This window comes from Herpailurus yagouaroundi, unplaced genomic scaffold (assembly GCF_014898765.1).
Source record: "Herpailurus yagouaroundi ecotype Mexico unplaced genomic scaffold, PumYag 355, whole genome shotgun sequence".
NCBI lineage: Eukaryota > Metazoa > Chordata > Mammalia > Carnivora > Felidae > Herpailurus > Herpailurus yagouaroundi.
In genome coordinates this window covers 6579581-6602835 of record NW_024412572.1, presented here as the reverse complement: position 1 = coordinate 6602835, position 23255 = coordinate 6579581, and the positions used below count along the sequence as shown (strand labels likewise).

General features: G+C 35.7%; 1 protein-coding gene across 25 annotated transcripts in view; it reads right to left on the bottom strand.

Moving 5' to 3' along the window:
• The window catches only part of WNK1 (WNK lysine deficient protein kinase 1), a 162866-nt gene that overhangs the window by 72273 nt on the left and 67338 nt on the right, over positions 1-23255 (bottom strand). For all 25 annotated transcript variants that reach the window (XM_040462837.1, XM_040462841.1, XM_040462840.1 and 22 more), the window contains exons 2-4: positions 20086-20258; positions 5338-5558; positions 2572-2729 (exon numbers count right to left, since the gene is read on the bottom strand). In XM_040462837.1, coding sequence (XP_040318771.1) covers positions 2572-2729; positions 5338-5558; positions 20086-20258 — 552 coding nt within the window. The remainder of the gene's footprint in view (positions 1-2571; positions 2730-5337; positions 5559-20085; positions 20259-23255) is intronic.

Here is a 23255-nt window from a genome sequence, read left to right as displayed (position 1 = left end):
CTCTGTGCTGATAGATCATAGCCTGGAGCCTGCTTCTGATTCCGTGTCTCCCTCTCTCTCTGACCTCCCCTGCTCTCTCTCAAAAATAAATAAATGTTGGGGCACCTGGGTGGCTCAGTCGGTTGAGCATCCGACTTCAGCTCAGGTCATGATCTCACGGTCTGTGAGTTCAAGCCCCGCATCAGGCTCTGTGCTGACAACTCAGAGCCTGGAGCCTGCTTCGGATCCTGTGTCTCCCTCTCTCTCTGCCTCTCTCCTGCTCATTCTCTGCCTCTCTCTCTGTCAAAAATAAATAAACATTACAAAATAATAATAAATAAATAAATGTTAAAAATTTTTTTAAAAAAATGAGCAAAGGATCTGAATAGGCATTGTTCCAAAAGAAAAAAAAGACATACAAACAGCCAATAAGCTATTATCATCATACTGTAATTACAATTGTTTGCTTATACACTGGTCTTCTATATTAGAGCTAATTTTCTGAAGACAGGGAATATGTATACTATTCATCTTCAATTACTCTGGACTTGGCATGTAGCAGGGATCCAGAAAATGTCACATGTATTTGCACTGGAGACTTATTTTATATATGGGATACTAACAGGTACTAAAGACAAGAATAGAGTTAAACAGAAATATTTTGTAGAGATAAGATCACAAATTTTAAAGAATATAAAGCAATAAAAATAAACAGCAAGTACTTATACATGTAACACTAAACATCATTTTAAATGCTTTATATTAATTCAATTTTTGAACTCATAAGTAAAATAATCAATTACAAATAAAACTATGATTCCAATCAGTTGAGAAGCTCAGCTCAGAGAAGGCAGAAATCATTATTCAGTGAGGACCATCAGAAAAAATTTTGTTAGGGAAGTCTGTTAAATACAGTATAAGAACTGACTGGATAGCAAAAGAGCATGTACAGAATGTAAATGACATGTACAAATGGGACAGGAAAAGGGGAAGGATGTGGCATATGTGCAAGATAATAAAAAGAGAAGTGGCCTGACTTAAAAAGGTGTTTAGATAAAAGTAAGGAATAGTAAAGATCATAAGAATTTCTACATGTTTTCAAAAGCAAACTGGTATCATTTTAAGTTCCTTACACCAAAAAGAAATAGCAAGAAAGTTCAACTAGTTCAAGTGAAGCAGAAAAACAAATTCATAACGTTAACTACTTCAAGATGATAGTGTAAGGTGTGAAGTATAAGTATTAGAGTTCTGACAATGGGAATGAAGAAGGCTTATATCTAAGAGTTATTTTGAACCAAGAACCTGATAAATAGGAACTAGTGAGTAAAAAAACCAAGAAATCAAATATACTTCTTGAGGTTTCAAGAATTCTAAATAAAATACAGGGGGAACTACCCAGCAAATAGCCCATCTTACCCTCAAAGGAAAAAAACGATGATGTAAATTATTAGGTACTGGGGGAAGAAAGGGGAATTAGAATAAAAGACTTAAAATTGAAATTCATAGAACTCTAAGAGGTAAAGCAGATGAACTTTCTAAGGGCAAAACTGTGGAATAGTGATTACAATACTTAATTAGAATTCTCTGAAGGCTAAACTAACTACGTTTACTACATTACTCTTGCCCTACCCAGCCTGAGACAAAATAAAAGTAGGGGATAATAGTTACACATTAAGAGACATAACAGCGGCGCCTGGGTGGCTCAGTTGGTTGAGCGCATCTGACTTCGATTCAGGTCATGATCTCATGGTTTGTGGGTTCAAGCCCCACATCGGGCTCCGTGCTGACAGCTTGGAGCCTGCTTCGGATTCTGTGTCTCTATCTCTGCCCCTACCCTGCTCACTCTCTCTCTTTCTCTCTCAAAAATAAATAAAAAAACATTAAAAAAAGAGAAACGTAACAGTAAAATATTTTCCGTGGATGTTGATGGGCGCTATATTTTTTTTAATATATGAAATTTATTGTCAAATTGGTTTCCATACAACACCCAGGGCTCATCCCAAAAGATGCCCTCTTCAATACCCATCACCAACCCTCCCCTCCCCCCCACCCCGCCAATGGGCCCTATTTTAAACACTGACTATAAGCCGATATTACGGGAAATATTTTAATAGGTTAGGGTATTATTAGATGATCCAGAAATTACTGTTAGGCCTTAAACCCTGTGGTACTTATAAATGATTTAATAAATTCATAAATAAATTTTAAAACATTTAAGGAAAAGTCTGTGAACAAAGCAACTTAAGAGCACTACTTTTTAATTCAGATAAAACCTTTTATGGTGGGAAGGAATGAGAACTTAGATGAATAAACAGGGAGTTGAAAACTAGTAATGACAGTATGTTTAAATATAATATATCTCAAAACAAAAGTTTAAATGAAGGCAAGGAGGATCCAGAATATAGTGGTACTTTCTGATCTTTATTTTTGCTCTCACTAAATCAGAGAAATAAAATCTTTCAACTCCCTCTTCCCCCAACAACTGAGTGTGCTTTCTACCATTGTTTCCTTTTGCATGGTTCGATGTTATCCACCTTGGCATTCCTTTTCAGATGTGACTTAAGCTCAATAATTATTTAGGGGAAGACTTACACTGGTCACTCGACGGTAGATCTGCGCAGCATTTTGGCACTCTGAGTAAGGGTATTCAGATGTGGCCATCTCAAGCATGCACATCCCAAAAGCATAAACATCAACAGATTCATCATATTTTTCCTCATACATCTCAGGGGCCATGAACTCTGGGGTACCTTAAATTAAAAGAACAATTCAGATTTAATGTGAGCAGAAGCTACAGATGTTTCTCACCTGGGGGAGAAGCAGAGGGTTGACCTGTGAGAGAGAAGAATGTGGAGGGAACGGAAGGGAAGAGAGAAGAGGAGGGAAGGGGGGAGGGAAGAGGGGAGGGAAGGGAATGGAAGGAGAGGGAATGGAATGGAAGGAGAGGGAAGAGAGAGTAGAGTGGCAGGAGCAGGGAGGAAGAATAAAAACTTAGTCTGTCCCACCAAGTATCTTATAGATCTTCTGCTGCATGGCCTTCATAAAAGAAACTGGAACAGGGTCAAGTGTCTGTTTACTGTTCCAAACGGATTACTGTTATACAATGTCAAAATAGAGACTTGGATATGAGATAAATTAATATAACTCATCATGAAAACAAATGGAAGGAAAAGGTAAGAGACTAGAAAGAAATAGAGATATAATGGCACCAGTAAGACAGGACAAGTTAAAAAAAGATCAAAATACTTGTCTGCCCTCTACTGTATGGTAGATGCAAGGATAATATTCACAGCTAATTTTTTGCCATTAACATTCCACCTGATCAGTTTCACTTTTTTAAGGCGACCTTGCAGTGAAAAATCTAATATTCAGTGTTTTTTAAAAGAATAAAGTGTAATTGTCAAAAAGGCCACTCTCCAGAGCCCCTTTCTTCACAGACTTACCATACCACCTGCAGTACACAAATAAGCCTACTGCATATAAAGAAATATAGTAAGGGACATTTTACAGGCAAAAACCAAACACACACAAATAGAGAACTTAAATACAGACTGAGTTATGAGCATAGCACGTGTGATTCCATAGACCAGGTTTTCTGATGTTTCCAAAGAAATTAATTCTGGGTACTTCAAATTATAGGATATTTCCAAGAACAGGCTTACACACAATGATTTAAGCAAAATAGGAAAAAAAAAACCACCTCTCCCAGGTTAGAGATTTTTAAGGTGCTAAAAAGTCAAAGAAATAAATGTTTCCTTTTCCTATAACAAGACAAAAAAGGAAATTCAGCTTTAAATAACTTTCCCAATTCTTCTTGTTAATCTGTATTAAGAAAATTTAAAAACAGGGGTGCCTGGGTAGCTCAGTCGGTGAAGCGTCCAGCTTCAGCTCAGGTCATGATCTCATGGTCCTGTGAGTTCAAGCCCTGTGTTGGGCTCTGTGCTGGCAGCTCAGAGCCTGGAGCCTGCTTCGAATTCTGTGTCTCCCTCTCTCTCTGCCCCTGCTCATGGCTCTGTCTCTCTCTGTCTCAAAAAGAAATTAAAAAAAAAAAAAAAAAAACAAAAGAAATTTAAAAAAAAAATTTAAAAAACAGCATTCCTAATCCAAGTCACATAATATTCTATTTTTTTTTTAATGTTTACTTATTTTTGAGAGAGAAAGAGACTGACTGACTTAGTGTGAGCAGGGAAGGGGCAAAGAAAGAGGGAGACACAGACTCCAAAGCAGGCTCCAGGCTCTGAACTGTTAGCAGAGAGCCAGGCGTGGGGCTCTAATTCATGAACTGTGTGATCATGACCTCAGCTGAAGTCAGACACACTTAACTGACTGAGCCACCTGGGTACCCCTGTAAAGAGAACACTATTTGATAAGAATGTATACATTACTGGTGTTATATAGTTTTCTTATTAACACGTAAAATTCTAGCCCACTTAAAAATGAATGGTTTCCCTGTTGTTGCCATCTTTGAGAGGGAGAATAAAGTATATGTGATTTCAAGTGTTCAAACTGTCATGTCCTCTTCAGAGAGTGAAAGCTTACCAAAATAGTAAGCATTAAATTATTTTCCCAGCTGCAAGACTCTAACATGTAGTTGAAAGTCTGAAAGGACAGCCTTGTTCTTTAGATCAGTGATTCTTAACAAGAGGGGACAATTTTGTTACCAGGGGACATTTTGCAATGTCCTGAGACATTTTTGGTTTTAACAACTGGCTGGTGGGGTTGGGGGGGGAGATGAGTTTAAAGGGGGTGTGGTGTGCTCCTGGCATCATCCAAATAATCTTACAATGAACAAGAAAGCCCTTACAACAAAGAACTATCCAACCCCAAATACCACTAAGGTTGAAAAAAAGTCTCGTTTCAGATATATCTTCTGAAGCTAACTATAAGAAAATAATTGAGAAAACCAAGCTTTCAGAACTCTTATTTTCACATTTTAAAATAAAGTCTTAATAGGTAGATACTTTTGAATAATAATATATATCTAATACTTTTTTTAGAAACTAAACTGCATATAAATTCAGTTACCTTTATAGGAAAGTAACTATATTTATTACATACATAATTATATAATACTAAGTATCAACAGGATAACCCAGTAAGATTGATAGTTACATAAGGTTTTATCAACAAAGTTCACGTTACTTCTCATGATTTTACAAAACATCGTTAGTCTTCAAGATGATTCTAGAAGCATACAGAGAACTCCACATCTCATAAGTAGAAACGATCACTTCCTGAGTTCAAGCTATGAATTTCTGAAGGTTTATTTCACATAATAAAAGCTCTGAGAGGGTCAAGTTTCTAAATAAAAGGAATATCAGAAACCCAGCTAGGATGCAAGGTACACCTGAAACATACCTATCACACTCTTGGCAAAAGAAGCCCGCTTCAGAGTTGCCAGACCTAGGTCTCCAATCTTGACTGAGCCTGTAGGGCCAGTGATAAAGATGTTGTCACACTTAAGATCTCGGTGAATAATAGGCGGAGTTCGGGTATGAAGAAACTGAAGTCCTTTTAGGATCTGACGGCACCAGCTTCTTAGAACTTTGATCTTCATCACCTTAAACCTTTTCAGATACCTAGAGAAGGCAAAGTATACCAAACAGGTTATCAATGATACGAGGTTGCTGCTTTGAAGAATTCCATTAAATTCTAACATATCTGAGATGGGAGTATCAAATTTACAATATTAAGATTCAGTAACCTTAAAGGTTAGTGATACTTTTAGCAAAGTTAAAGGGGAAAGGATGATAATAAGTGGTTGGTAAATGAATTCTAATAACAAAGCACAAAAAAATGAATTCCTTAAAATTGGGTCACTACTAAAATAACTTAAAAGTTAAGAGGTAGAAAAATAAACAACACATATAAAAATAAAAAATAAAAGTTAAGGGGTAGAGTTTGACTTCTGGTAAATGGTGGAATAATTCTTACTAGACACAGATATAATTATAAACTGTAGTAAAAATATACAAAAAACAACTACCTCAAGGCTCTGGAGAGCAATCAAAATCTGGCATAAATTGGAAGGGAGTTCATATTAGGGAAAAAAGAAAGCACTGCTTGAGTTTCTATTTTCTAAATCTCCTCAGCTGAGGAAAGGCTCCTGCCTGACTCTGTAGGTCAGCTCAAATCTAAATAGAAGCCTACAGCCTTATTAGCTGAGGAATGGAGGACAGAGTTCAAGATGACCATAGCAGCTAGAACAGTGCTATCCAACAGAACTTTCTATCATGATAGTCTGCTTAATATAGTATTCACTAAATAAATGTGAATATACTTAAATACAAATTAATTAAAATTAAAAAATCTATTTTTCAGCTGCACTAGCCACATTTCAAGTGCTCAACAGCCACATGTGTCAAGTGATTACCATTTGGATAGTACAGATATAAAACATTTTCATCACCACAGAGAGTTCCAGTGGACAGGACAGAGAAGTGTGATACTGAAGAGAAGCCCCAAATCCTGCATATTCATTCTGCCCAAATCTCTGGTTGACCTCTGAAATATGTATATGTGGAGCAGCAGATTGAAAGCAGCCCAGCTAATGCTAAACGAATGGAACAGAGATTTCTGATGCTACTCACTGAGGGAAAGATAAAGTTTCTGGATTGGCTTTTTTTCTGAAAATATTCAGGAAAAGTATGAAGATATAAAAGATTACATTAGCCTCATGCTATCTTTAAAATACATATGGCTAATTAAAGGACAATTTATAACACTGTATTATAGGTTCTATAGAATATGTGAATATAGCATACATAAAAATTATATAGCATAAAAAACAAGTATTAGGGATAATTGAAACTTTATCTGTGTAAGGTTCCTTTACTTTACATGAAATTGTACAGTATCAACCCAAAGTTTATTGTGAAAAGTTACAGATATAAACACAATCTCCACAGCAACTGTTTTAAAACACACACACACACACACACACACACACACACACACACACACACAGGTTTTAACTAAAAAGCTAATACAGGAACTAAAATGAAATTCTACTTCCCTTGGATGAGGTAATCAAAGAAATCTAATGGTGAAAGTTGGTTTTATAGTTTAAACAAATATTGAAACATAGTTACCTCTGGAGGGTGAGGAAGGGCTACCCAGGAAGAGCCATAAGAGCATTTACTAAGATAATAAGAATGTTCTATAACTTAATAGTTTTTACTGCATGAGTGAATGCTTTTGTCAAAACTCACAGAATGATACCACTGTTACACTTTTCACTGTACTCAAATTTCACTGTAAGGAAAAACAAAGCATATAAATACAGTATGAGAACTCTAATGAAATGAGCACTTAAGTGTTTACATGTGAAATATTACTGATGCAACAACTTATTCTGGAATGAACAAAATTAAGATAGGGGAATAATCAGATGGACATATGTGGTAAAGTAAATACGGCAAGTTAATAAACTACAGAATCTAGGGAGTGAATATGTGTGTTCATTGTGTAATTCTTTCAACTTTTCTGTATAACTGAAAAATTGTTTAATAAAATTTTGGGGATAAGTTGAGTCTGTATCATTTATAAAATGATCAAGTATATAAAATATAATAGGTAACTATATCTTAACCTTGTATCTCTTAACTTCATTAAATTTGTTTAGAATCACTGGAATTTTCTATGTAAACAATTACATAATCTGCAATCAAGGGCAATGGTATTATTTCTTCCTTTCCAATCTTTATGCCCGTAATACTAGTTTTCCCTATATTTATGCTTTATTGCAGTGGGTGGGCCTCTAAAACCACAGTGAATGTAAGTGGTTAAAAAAAGCATTCTTGCTTTGTTCCTCATCTCAGGGGAAACAGTTAAGCTCAACATTAGCTATAGGCTTTTTGGTGGAAGTTGTTTCTCAGTTTGAAGAAGTTCCCCACTACTCCTAGTTTGAATAAGAGTTTTTAGCCACAGATAGATACTGAATTGTCAAATACTTTTACACATATTTTGAAATGATCATATGAATTTTCTCCTTTATTCTGTTAATGTGGTGAATAACATTGATTAATTCAATGTTAAACCAACTTTGTGATACCCTCTTTGATTTTCATATATTGGATTGCTGGATCCAATTTGCTATTATTTTGTAAAGGATCTTTGCATTGATATTCATGAAGGAGATTGCTCTTTAAAAATTTCTTTTTCAAGGGAGCCTGGGTGACTCAGTCGTTTAGTGACCAACTGCGGCTCAGGTCATGATCTCACGGTTCCTGAGTATAAGCCCTGCATCCAGCTCTATGCTGTCAGCGCAGTGGCCACTTCCCACTTCAGATCCTTTGTCTCCCTCTCTCTCTGGCCCTCCCCCGTACACCCTGTCTCTCAAAAATAAGTAAACATTTGAAAAAAAAATTAGAAAAAAATTTCTTTTCCTATGTATCAAGTTTTTGAGAAAATTCAACACAGTGGATTTCCCATTTTAAGACAAAATGCACATAATATATACCATTTAACTAATTAATTATTTGAGAGAGAATGCACGTCCGAGTCGGGGAAAGGGGAAGAGGGACACAGAGTATCTTTTTTTAAAAATATTTTTTAAATGTTTCTTTTTTGAGGGGGGGGGGGGGCAGAGATAGAGGGAGACAAAGAATCTGAAGCCAGAGCCAGGCTCTGAGCTGTTAGAACAGAGGCTGATGCAGGGCTGGAACTCACCAACAGCAAGATCATGACCAGAGCTAAAGTCAGATGCTTAACTGACTGAGCTGCCTAGGCTCCCTTAAAAGGGAGAATATCTTTTTTTTTTTTTAATTTTTATTTATTTTTCAGACAGACAGACAAACAGACAGACACAGAGTGCAAGTGGGGGAGGGACAGAGAGAGAGGGAAACACAGAATCTGAAGCAGGCTCCAGAGCCTGGAGGCTTGAACCCACAAACCATGAGACCGTGACCTGAGCCAATGCCCAACTGACTGAACCACCCAGGTGCCCCAAGAGAGAGTATCTTAAGCAGGCTCCACACTCAGTGCAGATCCCGTGACCCTGGATCATGACCTGAGAAGAAATCAAGAGTCAGACACTCAACTGACTGAGCCACCCAGACACCCCAATATTTACCATTTTACAGTGATACTAAGTAATTCATACTATTAGAAAATCATCACCACCATCTATCTCCAGAACTCTCTTCATCTTAAAAACTGAAACTTTAGGGGCGCCTGGGTGGCGCAGTCGGTTAAGCGACCGACTTCAGCCAGGTCACGATCTCGCGGTCCGTGAGTTCGAGCCCCGCATCGGGCTCTGGGCTGATGGCTCAGAGCCTGGAGCCTGTTTCCGATTCTGTGTCTCCCTCTCTCTGCCCCTCCCCCGTTCATGCTCTGTCTCTCTCTGTCCCAAAAATAAATAAACATTGAAAAAAAATTAAAAACAAAACAAACAAAAAAAAAAAACCTGAAACTTTATACCCATTAAACAGTAATTCCCAAAAACCTTCTCCATTTGGGCTCTGGCAACTCTCATTCCACTTTGTGTTTCTATGAATTTGACTACTCTAGGTAACTCATAAAGTGAAATCAAACAGTATATCTGTATGTGACTTTCTGTGACTGGCTTATTTCACGTCACACAACGCCCTCAAGGTTCACTTGTATTACAGCATATGTTAGAACTTCCTTACCATTTAAGGCTAAAAAATATTCCACTGTACATATATACCACATTTTGATTATCCATTCTTTCCTTAATGGACCCTTGGGCTGCTTCTACCTTTTAGCTACTGTGAATAATGCTGCTATAAATATGAGTATACAAATATCTCTTTGAGACTCTGCTTTCATTCTTTTAGGTATAAACCCACAAGTGAAAGTGTTAGATCTTATGGTAATTAAGTAGAAATATTATTGACATATAACATTATATTTATCTCAGATGTACAACATGATTGATTTCAAGATGATTGGTATATACTGCAAAATGGTCACCACAATAAGTCTAGTTAACATCTATCACCACACAGATATTTTTTCTTATGAGAACTTTTAAGATTTACTCTCTTAGCAACTTTCAAATACACAATAGAGCATTATTAACTATAGTCACTATGCTGTACATTACATCCCCAAAACTTATTTTATAACTAAAAGCTTGTACCTTTTGACCACCGTCACCCATTATACACATTCCACTTCCATCCTTGCACCTATGGCAATCACCAATCTGTTCTCTGTATTTATGAGTTTGGTTTTTGTTGTTGGGTATTTTATTTTTCATTTTTCTTAGATTCACACAGAAGTGAGATCATACAGTATTTGTCTTTATCTGACTTCTTTAACTTAGCATAATGCTTTCCAAGTCCATCCACAATGTTACAAATGGCAAAATTTTCTTTTTTATGGATGAATAATATAATAATCTATTGTATATACAGATTGTGTACATACATGCATACACACACACCACCTCTTCTTTATCCATTCATCCATTGATGGACACTTAGGTTACTTCCATGGCTTGGCTGCTGTAAATAAAGCCGTTATGAGCACGGGGTACATATATCTTTTCTTTTTTTTTTTTTTTTATTTTTTTTTCAACGTTTATTTATTTTTGGGACAGAGAGAGACAGAGCATGAACGGGGGAGGGGCAGAGAGAGAGGGAGACACAGAATCGGAAACAGGCTCCAGGCTCTGAGCCATCAGCCCAGAGCCCGACGCGGGGCTCGAACTCACGGACCGCGAGATCGTGACCTGGCTGAAGTCGGTCGCTTAACTGACTGCGCCACCCAGGCGCCCCTACATATATCTTTTCAAATTAGTGTCTTCATTTTCTTCAGATAAATACCCAGAAGTCAAACTGCTGGATCATATGGTAGTTCTATTTTTAAATTTTTGAGGAACCCCATACTGTTTTCCATAATGGCTACATCAATTTATATGTCTACCAACAATGCACAATGGTTCCCTTTTCTCCACATTCTTGCCAACACTTGTTTTGTCTTTTTGATACTAGCCATTCTAACAGGTATGAATCAGGTGGTATCTCATTGTGATTTTGATTTGTGTTTCCCTAATAACTAGTGGTGGTGAGCATCTTTTTCATGTGTTTCTTGGCCAATTTGTATATCTTTTTTAGTGAAATGTCTATCCAGGCCCTTTGCCCATTTTTTTTCTTTGCCCATTTTTGAATAGGATTGTTTGCTGTATTTAATGTTGTCGAGTTTTAAGAATTCTCTGTATATTCTAGACATTAATCCCTTTTGAGTTAAATGATTTGCAAATATCTTCTTCTATTCTGTGAATTCTCTTTTTACTCTATCAATAATATCAATGTACAGAAATTTTTAATTTTCATGAAGTTCAATTTTAAACATACTGGATTTCAGGGATGCCTGGGTGGCTCAGTTGGCTGAACATCCAACTTCGGCTCAGGTCATGATCTTGAGGTTGGTGAGTTTGAGTCCCATGTCAGGCTTTGTACTGACAGCGTGGAGCCTGGAGCCTGCTTCGGATTCTGTGTCTCCCTCTCTCTCTACCCCTCTCCCACTAGTGCCATCTCTCGTTCTCTCTCTTGCTCTCTCTTTAAAAAATAAACATTAAAATTTTTTTTAAACATTCTGGATTTTAAAACCTTCGATATGGCATACATTTCAGGCAATGTTAATAACCAAGTCACTTCCACTTCTAGTGGAGACTATTAAGTTTTCTTTTTACATTTAATTCAATCAACATATACATATAATTAAAATAAAACTACACATATACAGTAAAATTACACATACACAGTAAAACCTTGGTTTGTGAGTATATTTTGTTCTGGAAACATGCTGGTAGTCCAAAGCACTTGTGTATCAAAGCTAACTTCAAGAACCACTGGATCAGTTGTGATCAAGCATCACATACAACTCGTATTACAAGACATCAGTTGCTTCTCAAGTTAAAATTTATTAGAAATGTTTGCTCGTCTTGCAGAACACTCGCAGAACAAGTTACTCACAATCCAAGGTTTTACTGTACTTTAAGTCACTTTTTGTTTTTAGAAACCTTTCTACAGAAATAAATAAGGACATAGGTATACACATGATTACCGCAGCAGTATTTGAAAGGGAAGATTGTGGACAAGAAGAGATCCAATTTTCCCATACAACTATAAACGGGACATTTCTAAACCCAGAAAAGCTAAATATGACAATGAGAAGTGGTGCTAAAGCTAGGGATATTAGTTAAGTACCACCTTAACCAATAAGAAAAAAGTGACAACCAAATATCATCAGTGCAGAAGATTGACTGACTGACTGACTGAATAAAGGCTCACCCTGATAACAGAATCTCCAAGTCCTTCATTATGGCTGACGCATGCCCAATCACCTTGAAGAGAAGCCTAGCAGTTGAAAAGTCCTGCCCTCATAACCATAGCTCCTAATCAGCTTTTCAAAGCTGAATTATTTAATATAAACTGACAACCAACTCATGGTTAAATAGGGTTAATTATGGTATCCATCCTAAAAAATTGGAAGACTAAATACTAAGAACAATGGCTGCTAAATACTAGAGTACAGGAAATTTTAGCTCAACAGAGAATACCAATAAAGACATTATTAAAAAGACCCAAGCAGAAGTCTGAAAAATGAAATAACTGAAATGAAAAATCCACTAAAAGGTTTCAACAACAGATAGAACAAGCAGAAGAAAGAACATGCAAACCTGAAAATATGTCAATTGAAATTATGTAGTCTGAGGAGCAGAAAGAAAAGAAAAACAAAGAAAACTCAATAGAGCCTAAGAGTCCTGTGGGATACCACCAAGCTGATCAACATGCATAATTGGAGCCCCAAATAAGAAAGGAGAAAGAGTATTTGATAAAATAATGGCCACACACTTTCTAAATTTGCTAAAAGACATGATTCTACCTAAGAAGCTCAACAAACTCCATGAAGGATACAGAGATTCACACTGATATATTACACTCAACCTGCTGAAAGCCAAAGGCAGAGAGAATCTTGAAAGCAAGAGAGAAGCAACTCATCATGATCAAGAGATCCTCAACAAGACTATCATCCAACTTATCAGCAGAAACTATGGAGGCTAGAAAGCAGACGAATGACATATTTAAACTGCTGAAAGGGGTTTTCCAACCATCAACCAAGAATTTTGTATCTAGCACAAGTATCCTTCAAAAATGAAGGCAATATTAAGACATGCCCAGATAAATAAAAGCTGGGGTGCCTGTTGTGTGAACACCTGCTCTACAGGAAATGCAAAGCAAGTTCTTGAGGCTAAAACAAAAGGGCACTGGACAGTAACTTGAAGCTTTAGGAAGAAATAAAATCTCTGGTAAAGGTAAATACATCGCTAAATATAAAAACCAGTATTAACATATTTTTGGTTTGTAACTCCTTTGTTCATTTCCTACATGATTTAAAAGGCGAACACATAAATCACTAATTATAAATCTGAATTAATGGGAACACAATGAATAAAGATGCAATTTGCATCTTTGCAAAATCTACAAAAACACAAAAGAGGTGCACAGCTGTATAGGAGCAAAGATTCTGAAGCTACTGAAGCTAAGTTGGTAACATTTCAAACAAGACTGTTTGTGGTGTTCATTGTAATTCCTAAGGTAACCACTAGAAAATATCTAAAAAACACGTACAAAGGAAATGAGAAGAGTATTAAAATGGTACAATAAAAAAAATCAATTAATAAAAACAGCAACAGAGACAAGGAACAAAAAAGGTATTAAAATATACCAAAAAATTAGCAAAATTGCTTCCTTATCACTAATTCCTTCAAGTATAAATGGACTGAATTTTCTAATCAAAAGACAGAGATGGCACAATGGAGATCTACGATTCAACCATATGCTGTCTCAACAGACTCACTTTAGATTCAAAGACCCACCCAGAAAATGAAAGGACAGAAAAAGATATTCCATGCAAACAGTAACCAAGAGTGAGGTGGCAATGTTAGTATCAGATAAAATAGACAAAATAAAAAACTGATACAGGAGATAAAGAATATTATATATTGATAAAAGGTCAATTTGTCAAGAAGATTATAACAATTATAAACATAATACACAAACAGAGCTCCTAAATACACCAAGCAAATATAGACAGAACTGAAAGGAGGAGTACACAGTTCTATATAGCAATAGTTGGAGACTTCAATAGCCTACTTTCAAAAACAGGTAAAGCATCTAGACAGAAGACCATTAAGGCGGTAAAGGACTTGAACAACACTATAAAACCACCTAGACATAACAGAAACATATGGAACATGACACCCAACAACAGTTGAATATATATTCTTCTCAAGAACACATGGAACATTCCCTCAAGAAACCTCCCAACAAAGGAAAGTCCAGGACTACATGGTTTCATTGTTGAGTTCTACCAAACATTTAAAGGAAAAAGGCTAATCCTTCTCAAACTCTTCCAAAAAGTAGAAAAGGAGGAAACACTTAAGTCACTCAATGAGGCCAGTACAGCCCTGATAGCAAAGACACCACAAGAAAACTACATGCCAATATCTCTTATGAATATAGATGCAAAAGTCATCAAGAAAACATCACCTAACTGAATCCAACAGCACAGTAAAAGGATTATACACCATGACCACATGGAATTTATCCATGTGCAATTTATCCATGAAATGGAAGTATCTCTCAATTTTAGAAAAAAATCAGTCAGCATGATATACTTCATTAATAGAACAAAGGGGGAAAAAAAACTATGATCATCTCAACTTATGCAGAAAAAGCATTAGACAAAATCCAGTATCTTTCTATGATAAAAATACTCAGACTAGGAATAAGGAGAAAACATGACAGAACAATTATGAAAAACCCAAAGCTTATATCATACTTAATGGTGAAACACTGAAAGCTTTCCCAGTAAGATTAGGAATAAGACAAGGATAACCACTGTTACTCAACATTGTACTAGAAATTCTAGCCAGAGCAATTAAGCAAGATAAAGAAATAAAAGTATTCAAATTAGAAGGGAAGTAAAACTATTATTTATAGATGCCAACATCCTATATATAGAAAATCCCAAAGAACGAACACACATACTCTCGCCCCCAACCCACACAACTAGAGTTAATAACAGAATTCATCAAAGTTGCAAGAGTGCAAGATCAACATGCACAAATGAGTTGTGTTCTATATACCAACAATTAACAACCTATACAGGAAATTAAAAAAACAATTTCATTTGCAACAGCATCCAAAAGAATAAAATACCTAGGCATAAATTTAACCAACAAAGCAAAGGACTTAAACATTGGAAACTAGAAAAAAACCATTGAAAAACTAAATAAAATGTAAAAATATCTCATGTTCATGGGTTGGAAAACTTAATATAGTTAATGACAATACTACCCAAAGTGGCCTACAGATTCAACGTATCTATAACTGTATTTGACAATCAAAATTCTATCAGCCTTTTTGCAGAAATGGAAAAATAATTCTCAAGTTCACATGGAATTGCAAGGGGCCCCAAACAGCCAAAACAATATTGAAAAAGTGGAACAAAATTGGAGAACTCACACTTCTGAATTTGAAAACATATTACAAAAGCTACAGTAATCAAAACAGTGTGATACTGTTATAGGGACAGATATGTAGACCAAAAGAATAGCATCAAGAGTCCAGAAATAAACCCATAGATCTATAGTTCAAGGATTTTTGACAGGAGTACAAGACCATTCAATAGGGAAAGAATAGTCTCTTCAACAAAATGGTGCTAGATAACTGGACATCCCTGTGCAATAGAATTAAGTTGGATCCCACATTGCACGCAAAAATTTACTTAAAATTAAAACTACAACCTAAATATAAGAGACAAACCTGTAGAAGTTTTAGAAGAAAACTTAGGGATAAATCTGCATGACCCTGGTTTTGGCAACAGATTCTTAGATAGAACACCAAAAGTACAAACAAGAAAAAACAAGTAAGTTGGACTTCATCAACATTAACTTTGTATGTCACAGGACATTATCAAGGAAGTAAAAATATAACCTATAGAATGGGAGACAATATTTGCAAATCATGTACTGAGAAAGGTTTAGCTTACAGAATAAAGAACTCTTACAACTCAACAATAAAAAAAAAAATTAAAAATGGGCAAAGGACTTGAATAGACATTTGTCCAAAGATAAATAGCCAACATGCACATGACAAGATGCTCAATGAAATACCATGTCACACCTGGTAGGATGGCTATGAAAATACATATATACATGCATACATACATACATACATACAAACATACAAAACACAAGTGTTGGCAAGGATATGGAGAAACTGAAACTCTTATACATTGTTGGTGGGAATGTGAAACAGTTCAGCTGCTGTGAAAAATCGTTTGGTGGTTCCTTAAAAAATTAAACATAGAATTACCATGACTCAGCAATTCCACTTGTAGTCATACACCCAAAAGAAATGAAAACATATACTCAAAAACTTATACACACATGTTTTATAGCAGTATTATTCACGATAGCCAAAGGTGGAAACAGATCAAATGGATAAACAAATTTGTGGTATATCCATGAAACAAAATGTTATGTAGTCATAAAAAGGAATAAAATACTGATACATGCTACATCACGAACCTTGAAAACATTATGCTAAGTTAAAGAAGCCAAACACAAAAGACCCCGTTATTTTATGATTCCATTTATATGAAATACCTTGATCAGATAAAACCAGAGACAGAAAGCAGTCAGTGGTTGCCAAGGGCTGGAGTAATCATGTTAATGGGTTTTAGTTTTGCAGGTTTGAAGAGTGCTGGAGAATGGCTGCACAGCAATGTGAATGTACTTAACATTACTGAACTGTACATTTAAAAATGATTAAGATGGGGGGGTGCGCCTGGATGGCTCAGTTGGTTAAGCATCCAACTCTTGATTTTGGCTCAGGCCATGATCCCAGGGTCTTGGGATCAAGCAGTGCATCAGGCTCACAGTGGAGCATGAGCCTGCTTGGGATATTCTCTCTCTCCTGCTCTCTCTGCTCCTCCCCTGCTCATTCTCTCCCCCCCCACCAAAACTAAATGAATAAACTTAAAAAAAAGAGAACCCCAAGCAGCCTCTGTGCTGTCAGCACAGAGCCTGACACAGGGCTCGAACCCATGAAGTATGAGATCATAACCTGGGCTGAATTCAAGAGCTGGACACTCAACCAACTAAGCTACCCAGACATTCCAATGATTTATTCTTATTTCTAGAAGTCTTTCGATCTTTTCTAATTATGCCTGAACTTTCTTTTCTTTCTTTTTTTAAAGTAATCTCTATGCCCAACATGGGACTCAAATTCATAATCCCAAGAGATTAAGAGTTGCGTGCTCTACTGACAGAGCCAACCAGGTGCCCCTGCCTGAACTTTTTTGATGTAGTTATATTCCTTCACTATGGTTTCTAATCATTATGGTTTCTCTCCTTTTATCACTTTATATACTTGTATATACTTACATATACCTTTAGTGACATCTTTTTGTACTTATAAGCTTATTTTGTATTCACTTTCAGAGTTGTCAATAGCATCTTTAATTCCAATGTTATTTTCCAGTTGTATCTGATCATCATATTACTGTGTGTGATTTGTAATTTGTGAGGTCACCTTCACTGGGGGCTGTTTTATCCACGTACATAATGACCAATGAAATGCTGAAAATGTCCTTCGGAGTTTTCATTGGATTCTGGACCAATTAGAATCTTCATTCCTTGATTTGTGATCCCTGCACCAACCTGGTAGTCTACATTTATATTATAGAGGCATCTACACATGACCTAAACTGAGATTTCTGGTTTTTTTCATAGGGACTCCCCCTCTTATCCTAAGTGCTGGGCAGAGGGGCAAAATTCCTTGTAGCTTTCACTGGCTGGGGTGAAGAGTTCTCCCTTTTTATTAATAATTCAGGTTTTTGACACAAGCTAAGTTCAAGTTCCCCTCTCTACTGAGTTCTAAGGCCTTTTGTCCTGGCATGGACAATAAAACTCTTGGTATCCAAACCTCAAGCCCTATATATGATGTGAAAACCCAACAGACTGCCAAAACATTGGTTACTGTTTAGGTCTTTAGTTACCTCCACTTGTCCTTTCATCTGGAGGTCACTCTTTCTTTCTTTAAAAACTTGGGTATGTACTGAAAAAGCTTTTATTATATTCCACATTTTAGTTTGTTGATGGTGGGGAGGGGGGGGTGGAATTCCAAAGAAGCTTAGTCTATGTTACCCAAAGCCTTTCAATAAACTTTTTAAAACAAATAAACTGTTATAGAGTACTCCTGTAGGGTATGCCTGACAGACTACTGACGGTCCATTAATATGTCCAAACTGGTGAAAAGAATCTCAAGATGAAGATATACACACAAACTACTACTACCACACAATTTCCCTCAATTCATTCAAATACTTACCAAGTTTAAAGCATAGTGCTAGGGAGCACAGTCTAGTGAAAGAAAAAGACATCTGGATAACAAGAAGCTTGGATGACTAGGGTAAAGATGTTGCCATAAATACTTGAGAAGCTGGGTGTGGAAACTAGAATTTGCTTGGGGGAAATAATTTGTTGGCTTTTCAGTGTGTTAATCTTAAGCATCCAAGAACACATGCAAGTGACTACATTCAGGAAATATAAAACTATGTTTCAAAGACCTGTGATGAATCAGCTCAGTAGTATTAACTAAAGAAAAGTAGTCAGAAATTAATACATACTAAAGAGACAATTAAAAAAAATCTGTATCTGGGGCACCTGGGTGGCTCAGTCAGTTAAGCGTCCAACTCTTAGTTTCAGCTCAGGTCATGATCTCATGGTTTATGAGTTTGAGCCCCACTTCGGGCTCTGTGCACTGACAGCATGCTACAGCATGGAGCTTGCTTGGGATTCTCTCTCTCTGCCCCTCCCTGGCTTGCTCTCCCTCTCTCCCTCTCTCTCAAGATAAATAAACTTAAACAAACAAACAAAAAAAGACACTTAAAAAAAATCCAATTCCTTCACAATAAAAAAATTTAAACCATATAATTTATACTACAGTTTACCCTTGAATAATATAGGTTTGAACATTGCAGGTCTACTTATATGCAGATTTTTACAGTATAGCACTGTAAATGTATTTTCTCATAATTTTATTTTCTCTAGCTTATTTTATTATAAGAATACAGTAAATAAGGGGTGCTTGGGTGGCTCAGTTGGTTAAGCGTCTGACTTCGGTTCAGGTCACAATTTCACAGTTCATGAGTTCGAGCCCCACACTGGGCTGTCAGCATGGAGCCCACTTTGGATCCTCTGTCCCCTTCTCTCTCTGCCCCTCCCCTGCTTGTGCTCTCTCTCAAAAATAAACATTAAAAAAAAAAAGAATATAGTAAATAATACATATCATATACGAATATGTGTTAATCAACTGTTTATGTTATCAGTAAGGCTTCCAGTAGGCTGGAACAGTAGGCCATTAAGTAATTGTTTGGAGGATTCAAAAGTTATACTCAGATTTTCAACTACATGGAGGGTGAGTACCCCTAATTTCCTGCTGTTCAAGGGTCGTTTGTACTTTCCTCTCTGAGTGAGGAAAACACCTGTGATTCCCAAAGGCTAAACTCCAACTCTTTAAAACTCTGTAATAGGGAACAAGAAATTTCTGCATTTGACCTGTTTTCCTGAAAGAAATGATGAGTCTAGCTGTTTGGGCATTAATTTCTAATACTATAACAAATGAAACTAGTGATAACTGCTACAGCACAATTTGCATTTGACATAATAGTTGCAGATATGCAGCAAAAACTGTACAAGGTGATAAAAATAAATGGAGAAGTCCTCTCAATAAGCTTCAACCTCATTTTAACCACTAGAGGGCTACCTTGCCATTTGATTTCGCAATCCCTTAGCCATTCAATTTTAGAACCCCAAATCAACAGGGTTTAAAATAACTAGGTTTATTCTGTAATAACTTCTCATTTTAATATTACTACTGAATAATTTTCAAATCATTTTATACACCAGAGGACTTTGTGGGCAAGAAAATGTGCTAATAACAGTTGGAAGGATTGTTCCCTCCATGGTACACTGGGTGACAAAAAGCAGGACTGATAAAATAGGAAAATTCAAGTTCTTTCGTACTTCTTGGTCAATTTTGATAATATTGATAGACTTACGTTTTAAGTGTTCCAGATGTCATTAGTTCAGTCACCAAAACAATGCACTTCTTCCCTTTTACTGTGGACTCCCAGGAATCATAGAATCGAACAATATTGGGATGCTGAAGGCCCTTTAACATTTCTGCCTCTTCTTTAAATCTCTGCCTCTCAGACTTTGTTAATTTTCGATCCTAAAATCAAGAACCAGAACAGAACGTGGTTTAAAATAACAAAACACGAAGTCACACAGTTAAATTTAAATGCTGTTAGGAGTACACTATCATGATGAGTACTGAGAAAGGTATAATTGTTGAATCATACAGCACACCCGAAACTAATATAGCACTATGTTAATTATACTTGGATAAAAATAAAATAGTTCAAATGGAAAAACACACAAAAATAATTTTAAATGCTAAACGTGTACTAAATTATGATGATCAATACTGTTTCAAACAGGAACACTACAGTTGCTAAAGACCAATAATTTCTTTAGCCTTTCAGCAGTATGACAACAGGCTAAAGTATCTTTAAGAAAACTAGATTATAATGTCATGCTCGAGATTACTTCAGCATCTTTATTGTTAATGTATGCCTCAGAGATGGTCTCATTTTGTAGGTGCAGTTAACTTACCACTTCTAAAATAAGTCATTTATTATTGCTAGATATGCAACTTAACAATATGGTATGAGATTTTGGAGGTAAAAAGATCTAAATATAAATTCTAGTTCTGTCTTTGCTTTGATCAGAATTTTCTTTATGAATATATTAATCTACTAGATATGCTTTATCACGTTTAAAGTACCTGGCACTATGTAAGTTAATTCACTTCTCTGAGATGAACTAGGGAAAAACAATCTGTTGATCTTCCCTTGACAAAATCCCAAATAAACAAACTCTGAATTATTCTATATATTAAAACTGAAACTATCTCTGCCATATTAATATTCTATCAAAACATGCAATACATATTTTAACAAAATATTCCAGGCATACAATAATGTGTCCATCACATAAATAAACATTCTAGATATAATTAAAGTCTCCTATGTAACTAGATTGTCCTTCCCCCGTCACTATTCCTTACCCTTTAATAACCACTAGCCTGAATTTGGACATACCATTCCCAAATGGGTATTTACACTTCGTGTTAAAATGTTAAAATTTCATAAAATGATGTTACAGAGTATGTTTTCTTTGAAAGCTTGTTTTCATTCAGTATTGAGATCACCCGTGATGATACACAAGGAGACTACAAGATATCTACCATATTATTGTAACTTGGTTTTGTTCATTATCACTGTTACAGTTACTCACTATCTAAATATATCACAATTTATATAATCTCCTATTGATTAATCTTTAGACTCTTCCCCATTTTTTGCTACTCAATACTGCAGTGGTGTTACAGTATTAATCTCCCTGGACATACATTAAAGTGTGTGTCTAGGACACAGGTTCTTAACTTATTACAAAGCTACAGCAATCAAAAAAGTGTGGTACTGGCATAAGGACAGATGTACAGACCAAAGGAATAGTGTTGACAGTCCAGAAATAAGCCCATACATCAATTATGAATATATATACCTGAGAGCACTCAGCAATCCTTGTGATTTTTGTCACCAATAGCCCTAGATATTTTGATATCATGTAACAGTGGTTATAGATTATCTCAAAATACCATTTACATCAATCAAATTACTTTGAAATTGACAGCTATTAGATCTTTCAGTTGCTCTTATTAGTATGCACTAGTAATGCATACTACATCACATATTTAAAAATTTTTGTAACTATTTCAGTATAATCAGTTTCCATTTTAATCCTATGTATTTTATTATACAGACTTAAAACATTATTCTAGCTTTCAAAAGAGATCTGAGGCACAAAGAAAATACTATTAGGATATATGTCTAGAATTAATCATAAGAAATAGGCACCTTCAATTTTCATAGGTATCAACAAATTGTTTTTCAAGGGGACTGTACCAAATATACTCTCTTAATAGCATTGTATGAAGGTTTCTGCTGCACAAGGTCACCAGCAATTGGTATTATCAGACATTAATCAATTTGATGGGTATAAACTCATATCCTATTGTTTAGTTTACATTTTGAGAGTCAAAAATAAGTGAGAAAAACTTTTTGTTTCTTTGCAGGCTACTTCATATTCTTCTTCTGTGAGATGTCCAATCATATCATTTGTTGCTTTCCTTCTTTGTATAAGTTCTCAATATAAATTTGGATACTAATTCTTTATTAATTTTATGTTACAGATATGTTTTCTCAATTTGTGTTTCGTATCTCCACCTTGCTTATGAAGTCTTTTGATTTCAATGTTTTTATTTGACTATAGTTCAATTTATCTTTTACTTTGTGGTAGGTGGGCTTTATGTCTTCAAGTAATTCTTCTAGACACTGAGGCCATATGTTTTTCCTTTTTAAATTTTTTTTTTCAACGTTTATTTATTTTTGGGACAGAGAGAGACAGAGCATGAACGGGGGAGGAGCTGAGAGAGAGGGAGACACAGAATCGGAAACAGGCTCCAGGCTCTGAGCCATCAGCCCAGAGCCTGATGCGGGGCTCGAACTCACGGACCGCGAGATCGTGACCTGGCTGAAGTCGGACGCTTAACCGACTGCGCCACCCAGGCGCCCGTTTTTCCTTTTTAAAATATAAATTTGTTTTGTTTGCCACACTTGGGAATTTATTTGTTGAGTAATTTATTTGGTTGGATAAAAGAAGGACTGGCTGTTTTTTTCTATATTAACCAATAACTCAATACTATTGGATGAACAATCCATCCTTTCCATATAAGTGTAATTCTATTTCTGGATTCTATATTCTATTACAATGGTCTGTCTATTCTGCACTAATATCACGTTTTCTTGTTATAGTTTTAAAATAATTCATTTTTTAAAAAAAATAAAAAAATAAAAAATAAAAATAATAATTCATTCTTGGTAGAACCACTTCCTATAACACCTTCCTCAATTTTATTTTCTAAATTATCTCAGCTATTTTTTTCTAATAAGACTTTTATTTTTATAATATAGAAATTACAGCATAAACCACCTAAAATATCAGGATATTATCAAGAATTTTAAAGGCATAGAACTTGTAACGACATAGAGATTGTACAGATAATCTGCTCTCCCAACAACTCTTCCCAAGTAGTATATATTAA